The following is a 12,541-nucleotide window of genomic DNA, read 5'->3' on the forward strand; positions in this document are numbered from 1 at the left end:
AGAAAGATGACTTTAAAAAATTTTAACTTTAGAAACAAACAACTCCCCACCTCCAACAATCAAAGCAGGAAGCAAATACAGCAACTTAAATAGCAACGTGACCGAAATTCAAGTATATCCCCCTGAAAAGCAAAAGGAGTTGAGGAAGGAAAGCCACGCTTCCCACAAACAACCCCAGGAGGAGCGTCCACTCCCCACCCACAGCCGTGCTGATGTCCAAGGACATTTTCTGGATACTGACCTCATTGTCATGTGGTGGCAGCTGGTGAAGAAGTTGCTTTATGCGGGATTTTTCTCCCGGGCTGTTGACATAGGGAACCTTGTCCTCGGGCAGGCAGCTGTAGTACTGGTGCACCTATGGAGCAAGAGAGGGGACTGCAGTGGGGTTCCCTGGCCGAGCCCATGCCCCTGTGCCCGGCCAGCAGCCACCCCCTGAGGCAGCAAGTGCTGGGTCTTCCCCAAGATTCTGAGCAGGGAAACACTGCCAAGAACTGCTTCAGGTTTGTTTTCTTTTGTCCTCCAAGGCAGAGGGGTGGCAGCCCCGGCGAGGTGGGCACGTTACCGTTTGCTCTGTCAGCCTCCATAGCGTGAGCATTGCGCCGGCTGCGGGGATGTGTCGGCACCTGCCTCGGCAGGGAGGTTAAAAAGGCTGCGCCCCAGCAGTCTCCGTGTTGCTGGCTATCTCAGCCTCCACCTCCATCAAACCCCTCCGGGCTTTTTTCTGCAGCAATTTGTGGAAATAAACAGCAGATAAAATCTGTTGGAAGGCTTAGTTTTTCTCTTTCGTCTCAGAGCGTGTAATTAAAATCAGCTATTAAGAAGGCTGAGGAGCAGCGTGCCCGACGCTGGGAGCGCAGTGCAGCCCGGAGAGGAAGCACACCCTGAACCCCAGCATCTCTGCTCCGACTGCCACACCTGGGATGTGCACTCAAGGGCCGGGCCAGCATCGGGAGGGGACTCGCTGGCTGAGGATCCGCTCTGAAACAGCCACGGTGATGTTGAACAGCTTGGGAAGAACCAGGACAAGGTAAAGGTAAGCTCAGCTGGATTGGGATTCACTGCAGCCCCAGATGTCTCCAGATGCTTGGGCAGAAGCAAAGGGCTGGCTGGCTTCCTTAAATCTGCTCTTGGCTGGAGACATGCAGGCTGTTCCCCCAGAGCACACAGATTTCTGCCTTTGTCATGGTGGGATTAGCCCCGAGATGCTCCCTCAGCTATCAGCAATTCATTTTGGACTGCCTGCAGCTTTCACAGGGCTTTTCCCAAATAACACGCCCTTTGCAGTGGTTTCTGATCAGCTTTTTCCCTTGCTGTATGCTTTGGACTTTGGCCTAGAAAGCATCAGCTGGGCCAGCTCTCTCCAGAGAAGCCCTCCCTGCCTGCACAGCCCCATGGCATCTGGGGATGGCGGGGTGCTGTGGGTCACTGGGAGGAATGGGGACATGAGCTGGTCACACAGGGCTGGCTGGCAGGGGAGCTCACCCATGGGCTTGCAGGCTGATGGGGGTGGCTCACACACAGTTATCTTCTACAGAAAGAAATACCCTTTTATTCCAGAGTAACTATCCAAATCTAGCTTTATTCAGGAATAATTGCTCTGCATTCATCTCACTCCCTGCTCTCATTCAAAACTACCTGAGAGCAAGAGCTGCTCCAGTGGTTTTCTCAATTTATGGTTCCTCCCAAACCGATATCACCATCCTCCTTCCCCCATCATCAGGTTTTCCACAAAGGGAGATTTTAGCAGATTCTTACATGCAGGTCTGCAGTGCTGATGACAAGGGAACTGCTCATGTTGCAAAGCTGAGGAACATGCTGAACATATGCCACTGCAAAACCCTAAATTTGTTTTGCTAAGGCACAGCAGAAACAGACCCACCAGCTATGGAAACTGTCAAAGAAAGAATGGCTGCAAAATATTTTGTTATGTTAAAAAGAAAACAAACTACATACATTAGAATACTTACTTTGCATTTATAGAGCATCCTTCATCCAGGAACATCAAAGCACATTAAAAAGACTAAAATTCTTATGACGTGCTACACAAGGTAGCAAATATAGACATTGCAAAGGACTAATTCCAGCATCATGATGTTAAATGAGCTTCCCAAGTTCATGCAGCAAGTCTGCAGCAGAGTTTACAGCTGAAAATCTCCCAGCAATGCTCCAGCTGCCACACCAGACCATTTCCTGGGCTGCCAGGCTTCCACACGGCCACGCTGTGCGTGCCTGGCCAGCACACACTCCTGTGGCTTCTCCTGCCAAACTCCCCACCTGCAGAGAGGCTGTTCACTGTGCCCTGTGCTCACATTGGTTAGCTTGTGTTGTGATTTCTTGCAATGAAGTTTTTTTGCCCACCCAGTCCTTGAAGTTGGTGGAGACCATAAATTACTTTTTTCTTGAAGAGACGCCAAATTACTAAAGTGATGAGCCCCAAGATGCTCACCCTGGGCAAAAACCAAGGATGGGAGCTCTTCCTTCAGCTGCCTGGGTGCTTGCCTTCCCAGAGCACAATCCAGCAGGACATACGTGCCCAGCTCTGCTCCTGCTTCCGCTGGGAAGTTTTCCATTTACTCCCAGCAGGACTGCAGGAACTGGTTCCCATCACACCAGCAACATAGCTTGGCAGGGATGGGCAATTTGGTTTGAGCAGCAAAACAAAATAAATACAACAGGCTCCAACCTGTGTTCTGTTGCCTGAAATAACCTGAAAGAGTTTGCTTTGGATCTGCATCAGCCACAGGGACCTTCTAGAGGAGTGCCCAAGAAGAGGATGGAGCAGAGGCAGCTGCCAATCCTTGTCCAGTACCTGCGGAACATCGCATGGGGAGAAAATCCTTAACGCCTGCCAATGGCTTTCTGCAGCCACCACCCCCTTGAACCAGAGGGATGCACAGATCCTTTCACCTGGGACATCACTTCTATCCCAAGAGATCCATTCAGAGGGCAGATGAGCAGAAGGACACCCCTTGCCCAGGCTGACATTAGGCCATGCCTGTACATATATCACTCTCTCATCCATCACCTGTTCCCATGGCATGAATCCAGCTCCTTGGATGGGAGACCCAAGACTGGGAGGTACAGGGTCACAGGCTGCCAGTGTCCCTGCCTCTGTGCCCAGCTGGCTGCTGACAGCATTTCTGACCTGGTGTGGGAGCAGCTGGCAGCTGGGCTGGCACAGACCTGCGTGATGCTCAAAAACAAAGAAGGAAAAGGGGATTCTTAGATCAACCTGGCTTTTCAGAGAAAAAGCCTGCAGAAAGTGTTAACTTGCTGGGAAACTAAAACTGCTCAGTCTGCACTTTGCCTTTGTATAAAAGGTCACTGTTTTATGTTAAAGTAACTCCTCCTCTATCCAGCTCTGTGTTGTAGCATGCACAAGCCTTGTAGCTGGTGAGCTTGCAGGGCCAGGGCCAGACCCCCCACATGCCTGCTGATGGCTCTTCACTGCCTTTACAGGCTCTGCAACCCAGATAAGGATAACAGAGAGGGCAATGACCCAAGAGAGATAGCATTTCCTCTTTAAACCATGCAGTATCTGTAAGTGTTTTATTATTAAATACTTCTGCTGTACAACACAGCAGCTCTGCGTCCTCCTATTGCCCCTCGCAACAGATCTGCTCTGCCCATGGTTATCCCAACAAGCATCATTAACACACAGGACCCCCTTGTGGGGCTGGACTAGGTTTCATGGTCAGTTTTCCCACTTGTCCTACTTCACTCTGACTTCTGCATGAGAAAAATCCCAAAAGAGACTGGAAAACATCATGCTGAGTTAAAATAAAGCTTCACACAACATCTCAAAGTCGCAGATGCCATGGGCATGGTCTGGCCAGAACACTGGACACGGGGAGAGCTGTGGGTGCTAGGTGCCATGGGATACTGGCAGGCTGGGCAAGCTCCATCCTGCCCCAGGGAGGTCCCACTTGGAAAAGCTCCATGCTACCAGAACCTGGCACAGCAGATTCCCAAGGTGTTATTCTCACTTTCACAAGGAAAATGTCCAAACACCAACTTTTGCTAACAAAAACTGACAGGCATTTTGGAATTTAACAGCTGCTTGATGCTAAAAGGGAGGCGGGGAAGAGGGGGAGGTAGAAATTAAAAAAAGTAACAAACCAGGAGAAAGGAAAGAACACAATGTAAAAACAGGGTAGGAAAAAGCCTTTAAACTGGAGCCAACTTTATTCAAAGGCACTGAGGAGAGTAATTACATTAGTTTACAAATGCCTTTGTGTTCTGTGGTCTTCTTAGGTTTGGAGTATGTTTCCAGTTAAACTCTGACAGTTTACAAACCTACCCTGGCCCTGCTAAATAAAGGCAGGACTACAGCTTGTCCTGGCGGTCCCAGGGTGACCAAAGACAAAACCCACATGAGCATATCTGTGAGCAAAGCCTTACACCTCCTAGAAGGAAAAGTTTGCAAACATCCTGTAAATTCAAGCTATTGGTGAAGGATCTCTTTGATCAATGAATTAAAGGAGGTGAAGGGGAAATATCATATTTCTTACGCCACAAATTGCTGTTGGGAAGTAGCATTTGGCTGTACTCGCCCTGAACACAACGCCCCTTCCTAAAGCACCCACCCAACCAGGCTGTTTGGGATGACTGTATGGCTGGGATGGACTACAAAGGAGCTCATGGTGTCCTGGCACGGGTGCTGACTTGCTCAGCCCTCACAGCTCCAGCACAGCCAGCTGGGCAATCCTGCCTGGCTCTCCTGAAACCAAACCAACTGCAAAACCAACAGCAAGGCTTTTGCAAAGAGCCCTGTGAAGGAAGGACGTGCTGGCCTGTGAGCAGTAGGGTGCCTGAACACGGATGTTCCCAAAAAGGAGATCTTGGTGAGTCAGCCAGCACTCAGGCACAGTGCAGTAAAGCATCACACACAGCAGAGTCTGTTCAAAATACAGCATTCCCCAATGTCCCACCCATGCCCAGGACAGCATCATTTCCCCTGGGAACATGCCAGGGTACCACAGCCCTGGCAGCCCATTCCATGACATCCAGGGATGTCCCGTGGCAGCACAGAGAGCTGGTACCACATTGATGTTTGTGTGCTCAATTGTGGCCCCTTCTTCTGGCTCACTGCTGCGTGCAAACTCCCACGGGATTTGGCTGCTGAGGGAAGAAGGCAGCCAGTGGCTCTGACAAGCCTGTGCTGGCCTGGGCGAGCAGGGCTGCTCCTGTGGCTTGCCTGCTCCTCCCCAGTGCCAGCTTCTGAACAGCACACGTCAGGCTTTAATGATCCTTTACACTGAGCACTTAAAAGTGACAGACAAACGAACCTGATGCTTTTGTATGTCTCTCATTCCTGCTGGCCTCCCTTGCAAAAGCGAAGGGGGAAAAAAAAATCCCAAACAAACCACATGCAAATAACCTTCCCAATATGTCTGTGAAACATTGCAAGTGCTTGTACACGTTGACTCACACACAAGCTCCACAGATGACAGCACATGCGAGGCTGGAAAACGGGTTCAGTGTGCTTTGGCCCAAGTCTGGCACGTCCTCCTTTTCCAAGGCCATTGGGATACAAAGCACCGATTTATTTTTTTAAAGCAAAACAATCCTTACAGCAGGGCCAGATGCTCTGAAATGAAGAGTGGGAACTGCTGGCTGGTTCTGCCAAGCACGGGGATGCAGGCAGGCATGGAGGAGGGATCCAGAGTGTCCCCTGAGAGCCCAAAGCCCCAGCTGGGAGCAGGCCTGTCACCCCCAGATCTGCGAGCGCCCATCGGCGGCACAGCAGCGGGAGGCAGATGCAGCCCTGGCGCCGGGCAGTCCGGCATCCCGCAACGCTGCGCTTGCTCTTGGAAACCCGCTCCTAAGTCAGAGGGACAAAGGCAGGGAACAAAGGAAAAATCATTTTTCTAAGTGCTATTTGTTCTGGCACGCTCTGCGGCTTTCCGCACGCTCCTCTCCCACGGCAGTTGAGGCGTCGGAGCGCTGCTGCTCCCCAGTCGAGAACGACATCCATCCCTGCCAAGCCTTTGGAGCAGCTCTCGGGCTGCAGGAGATCCCGCGGAAGCGCTGCTTCCTGCTGGCATCAAAGAGAACATTTGAATGAAGGCCCTACGTCCACACATTTTAGACTTGTGAAAGCCTATGACATGATTTTCCTTTTTTTTTTTTAAGCAGAAATTGAATTTGGATTAAAAAGAGCCAGATCAGTGATTTCAAACAGCATCGAGAGTGAGCTGTGCTGCGAGGTCCATGCAGGGCTCAAGATCCCTTGGAGCACCAGGAATGATAATGATCATCACTGATCATTCCCCTGGGTATCCCACATAACATGCTCTTGGATTTCTAAGGCATGGGGTAGCACACTTGCATAACACTGCAACTCAGAAAAGCTGTAACTGCACACTGCAATAAAGCTCCAGGAGAAGTTTCTATTGGGTAGTCCAGGGTTTTCAGTTTCCTTTTCCACTCCCTGCCTCTCACCTCTGCTGACCTCCACACATATTCTTCAACTTTCAGAATTTGACATGAGCAAGCCATGTCAGGCAAGTGGTTTTGTTTCTGTGACCCACCAAGAGTAGCTGATTCCCTAGATTGTTCAAGTATTAAGTAATTTTGACAGCTTCCATTGGCTCACCACGATCAGAGCAACACTCCAGGATACAGAAATTGAGCAAATGTCCAGACATGTGGTTTTGCCATGGGCTCTTTTGCAGCGTGGGATGTGCTCACACTTCTCCATCCACTCTGTTCCAGGGCAGGGGAACAGCTCCAGGACCTCCTACCCCACTCCAGCTGCCCCTAAGTCATGCATCACTGGCATCACGCAGAAAAAGCATTCCATGTGCGGGACTGCTGCTCCATCCAGCAGCTGGGAAGCATTCAGCACAGTCTGATGCCTGGAGGCTGGATTTAGACAGCTCCAGCCTTGAAATAAGAGCCGCTAACTGCTGGGCTATTTAGATACTGAGAGAGTTCACCTGGGAGGTGATGGACTGACCCTACCTCAAAGTGAAACTGGAGAGCTTTTGAAAATATGCTGAAAGGCAGCTTTTGGATAAAATGCTCCAGCGTGCACATGTGTAAGTGGGCAAAATGAGAGGCAGCTGCAGCTCCTGGGAGCAGGGTACACCAGGAACAGCTTCTCCGCAGGGTCCTCAGCTTTCCATCTACTCTGCTCTCAGGATCAGGATCTACCAGGAAGGAAAAGCTCTCCATGGGCCTTTTGTCCTGCCTCTACCAGGTTGTAAATTAGCTGGTCTGCTTCCCACTACTACACAGGCAGTAGTGTGTGGTACTACACACTGTACTGTGGGGCACAGGGTTGCTTTGGTCTCTTTTACTCCTTCCTTGCTGCATGCAAGGCTTCAGTCTCTTGAGGAGTGAAATAGTTTGCTGAACTCTGAAGACTCAAGAAAGAACAAGGTGGTACAATGACCGTGGCACAAGTGACACACATGTCCCCCAGAGATGCCTGGCCCACATAATGTACTTTCTGCCTCACCAGAATGGTGAAAATCTTTATGTAAGGTGTAAAAGCATGTTCAGTGTAGGTTCATCTCTGCTCTCCTTTCCTCACTTTGTGACCTGAACAGAAACTGATGAAGCCTTAGCAACAGGTCTTGCAAAATATCCAGAAGAAGGATTAACATGTGTGTTAGCCCCTGAATAAATTCCCTGTAACAGATACAAGTTTCACACACCAGTGCAAAGCTCTTGAGGTCCAAGCTCTAACGGCTGCCTTAGAGAAAAATGGTCCCTGAACCTTCATGATGCTAATTTTAGCTCAGATGAGATTTTCATAACTTTTTTTCTTGTTGACAACAAGAGGGAATTAAGTTATTATGGCACATGCAAGGTTCTCAGATGCTGGCATGCCAGAGCCATACAAAAAAGCCACAGCGAGGCTGAAGTAGAGCCCCATCTTTTGTTTAATTGGAAATTTCTGCCCATAACCAGCTGCTCCTAATACTGAGACACAATAAAGATAAAAATCCTAAAAAATCTCTTGTATTCAGAAATTCAAAGTGGCATGTTATAACCCCTTTGGATTTCTCCAAACCACAGGCCCAAGGAATTCAAGGCTGCACATTCACATGTATTTACACATGCCTTGCCTAAAAATGTGAAAAACACATCACAAAAGGACTTCATTTTCAAGCATCTGCCCTCAAACTTATGTCAGTGCAAGGAGGATCAGCTGTCAGACTGCCAGCCCCAGCAGACAAACTGGCTCCCAAAGATGTCTTCCTCTGTCTCTGCAGCCAGGCTTAGCCTGGGATTTTGCTTTGCTAAGGACACACTTCTGAAGGTGTTTCCCATTTCGAGACTTTGACACTTATTTATTTATCCAGCCATTGAACTGCAGGCAGAAAAAAAGAGCATTTCACAAAACCCATGTCCCTGCTTCTGTACACCCATCTCTGCCATTCCCATCTGCATCCCTATCTTCCAGAAGAGAAGTCTCTCTTCTGCCATAAAACAACTTCTCATTGAATCCAATCCAACAGGATTAGACCCCACAGAAGCCTTCTGGCCATCCTGTGTAGCTGATTACTACTATAAGAAACTCTGCTTCCTTATCATATTGTGGTTTATGGAGCTCAGTCCTGGGTTTTTACCTGTCACTGTCCTGGCTGGCAGGTTGTCTCTGAGCCTTACACTTCGGATGGTCTCAAACCTCTTCCAATTTCCTGCCTGAATGCATTTGGAGACAGTTTATGTCTATGTTCTTGGGCTAAAGTTGGAGCTTGGATAACTGCTCTTCCCCCTCTAATGAACAGGGGGAAGATCAATTCTAATAAACAATTTGCTAGGCTGGACAAATAAGCTCTTGGAGACTCCTCAATGAAATAACAATTCCAGTGCCCTTCCAGTTTATACCCCTCTTTCTTGAGCAAACATGTCATACATTTTAGTTGGTTTACCTGAAAATTTTTTATTGTACCTTATGCAGGGGTACTATCATTTTTAAATTACTATCCTAATCCCTGTGTATTTAGAAACATATTGTATCTATGGCTTTTAAGTAAAACCCTTTTTAGCCTTACACACTGTAAGAGTTTTTAGTCTTACACACTGATGAGCCATAATATAAGGGATAACTTCCAGCTCCACTCCTCATTACAATGTTTGGATCAGTTTCTGTGAACACTGGACCAATGCTTTTTTTGTCTTCAGTACTGGGCATTGAGTAACCAACATGATTTTCCCTAGTGACATGTACCACAGACCAGCTGAGGCCTGAGTTAGTGTCCAGGAGTACACTGAGACCTTATAGGTTTGAGTCGATTCCTCTCTAGTAATTTAAGCCTTGGATTGAAGGGACTCTTCAAATACTGAAATGACCTTTGGACACTGCCAAAAAACAATGTTGTGTTTGCAGGCCAACTCCTCCCCACTGAAATCCTGTAAATTGCTGTGTTGAGTGAGACATGAGCGCTGTCTCCCAAGAATAGTGAAGTAGAGAGGCTGTCGTCCAAGCAAAATAAGAAAATTGCATTAGTCTTTCAGGGGAACACTTACCTCCCCAGTTCATATACTGCACTGAAATTTTAATAAAGTAGAATACTGCGGAAAAAGTTGTTTCATTTAATCTGTTTCACATCCAAAAAAATACAACAGCGGAACAGCAGGAGGCAGAGAAAAATTCCCTGCCTGTTAATCTGTATTTTCAGCCCAGCCTGACAGCAAAACCCTCAGGCAGGGCAGAGCCCACCAGCTGCTCCATGGCAGCACCAGCCTTGCAGAGGCTCCACATCACGTGCACACACCACTGACCAAAAGCCACACATCTGCCTGCAGACTGGCACGTCCCCAGTGAGCTGCTGCAGAGGCATTTCTTCTGCAGCATGGGAGATAAATGGCCCCTCCTGCACTATGGGGCATCCCCAGCCATGGGACAACCACTCTGATTCCATGAAGTTCAGGGTGCTGCTCTTCACCCAGGGACACACGCCAGGCCTGCAGTGTGGCTCTTGCATGGCCCAGGGAAGTCACTCCTCGCTTTTGTCATCTTAGTGGCTCATCTAACGTGAAAAGTCATGACAGGGCTGGCAGATGAGCTCTGCTGGATAGATTTCAGGGACTGTCTCTGGCTCTGCTTTATGGCTGTTCTTTATCTCCATGGTGATCAGAGACAGGTCTGAAATGGCAAACTTGCTGAAAAGCCCAGCAATGCAGACTGAGGAGTGTACTGAGAAAAGGACTGAAGAGCACCATGACCTCTGCAAGAAATAGATGCTGGAAGAACCTAAAATCACATTAACCTTAGTAATGCATGAGATGTCAGTAGCTACTGGTACAGCAAATGGACTGTTTCCTCCTGAGCATCCCCAACCCCCTGATGCCACACTTAAAAAGCACCTAAGGGATCAAAGAAGCACACAGGTCTCCTGGAATATGTCACCACCATGCTGAAAGTGGGTTTCAATCACTGCCCATGCCATGATGTACTCATTAGAGACCATGTCTACCTGGTCAGGTGCCACCTGTCACTAAATACCTGTATTTCCACCCAAAGCTACAGGATCATGGGCCAGCTTGAGCTCCAGAAGCTGCTGACATGCCTGGCCAGAAACCAGCAATGAGAACAGGTGGCACCAGCTTGGGTATGGTCCTACAAGGGGACTCCCCAAAACCAAGCAGTTCATGTTGCCACAGCATGAAGGACCAGCAGAGCCACTTCAGAACCATCTGCATTTCTCCACACACCACATCTTGTACCTCCTGTGAGGCAGAAAGAGAGCCTCTGACATAAGGAAGGAGACAGAAAACAAGGCTGCTGCCTGATTTGCACGGTTGGATGGCACCAAATGAAACACATGGTGCTGTGGAGTTTCAAGTGAGCACTGAGCAAGGCTTATAAAGACAAGGGGAAAATAAGGAACAAGCCACCAAACAACTGGATTTTCTCTAATCAGACAGATAATATTTACAGCCTACGGGTGGTGCCAAAATATTTCAGGAAATTCCTAAGCCTGTCTGAATAAAAGCACAGGAAAACACAGTATTTAAGGACAGAAACTATGGCAGTAAGAATGAAAGCTTTCCACCCCCTTCCAGCCTCCTTACACAGTTTAAAATTATTTCCGTATCATATCATACTGCAATTATCAAGGCTAAGCCCATTTTGCCATCTCCACTGCAAATGAATTTCTGACCTGAACATATAAAGGACCAGTGTAAAAATCAAAGGAATCATGTAAACTGGAGGGAGCAAAATCAATGCACGCTCCACAGAGCACACTGAGGTCTAATCCGTCCCACTCAATCTTGCACCAAGAGACTTGAGCTTTATTTAAGCTATTCCTTCCAGCAAGGCATAAACATCATGCTTGGAAAACCCAAACCACAAAGCTTTTGGCCCATTTTTCAGAGTTTTCTACCAGCTTTGACTGTCTGCCCTGGACTTACCACAGAGAAGAGCAGTCCAGGAGGGCAGAACACAAGCACTGAGCCCCTGGGAAATACTTGAGTCCCATCGCTTCTTTCCCAGTGAAACATTAGATATGTCTTTTCCCTTGCACAACCACAAGAAATCCCATCCTGGAGGTATTTTGTTTCCCCCCTCTCAATTACCAATTACATCCACAGACGCAGAAAACCACAGGTCCTGCAAGGATCACGTGTCTGTTTTGTTCCATTTGAGCATTCAGACCCTGCAAAGTCTCTCTAGTGCACCCAGACCCAGCCACACGCAACAAGTGCTCGCACCCCTAGGAGAAAAATCCGGTAAACTATTTCCAAAGAGCATGCAAAACCAATTATTTTCTGGTAGCTGGGTGGTGTTATCATTACCTGCTCAGGCTTCAGGCCAGGGGGAACCCAGGCGTACTCCTCCAAAGCACAGCCTGAGTCGTCGTCAGAAGTTGAATTCCTCTGGAAGTCAAACATGAGCTTCGTGACTGTCTTCTCCATCTCCAGAGGCATAACTGTTACAATGTGCTCTTCCTGGGAGCACTTACAGTGAAGGCAAATCTTCCTGTAAGGCGAGGAGAGAGAAAAAGAGATGCCACGGTGAGCAGTGCTTTAAATGAGAAAGTGATTCCTGCCAGTGGTTGGCCTGCAGAGACTAAACTCAACACTTTCTTATGCTCAGGCATTTTCTAACACAGGATTTGGCTCTCTTTTGAGGGGGAAATGAAAGTCCGTTTTTGCTGTAACACTTGGCAATCCATCTGAGTCAGACTGCCCAAAGTTTGGGGATATGCAATTGCTTGTCCCTTTACTGCACCATGAGGAGTATTTCCAGGGGCCAGCACAGGCTATGCCTGGTGGGGGTTGACTTACCAGCCAGAACTGCAGAGCCATTACCAAATTTAGGACCACTGAGCACTTTGCTAAAATGGGAAATGGTGGATTGACTGGGAAGCTGTGAATGACAAGTCTCTTTAGCATGCTAACAGCATAAATTTGCTTATTAAAGTAGCATAAAAATTGATTATAATCTGAACATATAAAGCTAAATTAAATTAAGGGAGGCTACAAAACCCACACTCACACTGCAATGGAATCTTAACCACCTGGCTCAGTGGCACATGCCACAGCTCAGCAGCACTGGGAGGAAAGCACAAGAACT

General features: G+C 48.2%; 1 protein-coding gene across 3 annotated transcripts in view; it reads right to left on the reverse strand.

Annotated features, from left to right (window-relative positions):
- PRICKLE2 (prickle planar cell polarity protein 2) overlaps positions 1 to 12,541 on the reverse strand; it is a 103,371-nt gene that overhangs the window by 20,259 nt on the left and 70,571 nt on the right. For all 3 annotated transcript variants that reach the window (XM_021537258.1, XM_021537260.3, XM_021537259.3), the window contains 2 exons: positions 11,761 to 11,944; positions 242 to 355 (listed from right to left, as the gene is read on the reverse strand). In XM_021537258.1, coding sequence (XP_021392933.1) covers positions 242 to 355; positions 11,761 to 11,944 — 298 coding nt within the window. The remainder of the gene's footprint in view (positions 1 to 241; positions 356 to 11,760; positions 11,945 to 12,541) is intronic.

The sequence above is a fragment of the Lonchura striata genome, chromosome 12, assembly GCF_046129695.1.
Source record: "Lonchura striata isolate bLonStr1 chromosome 12, bLonStr1.mat, whole genome shotgun sequence".
In the NCBI taxonomy this organism is placed as follows: Eukaryota; Metazoa; Chordata; class Aves; order Passeriformes; family Estrildidae; genus Lonchura; species Lonchura striata.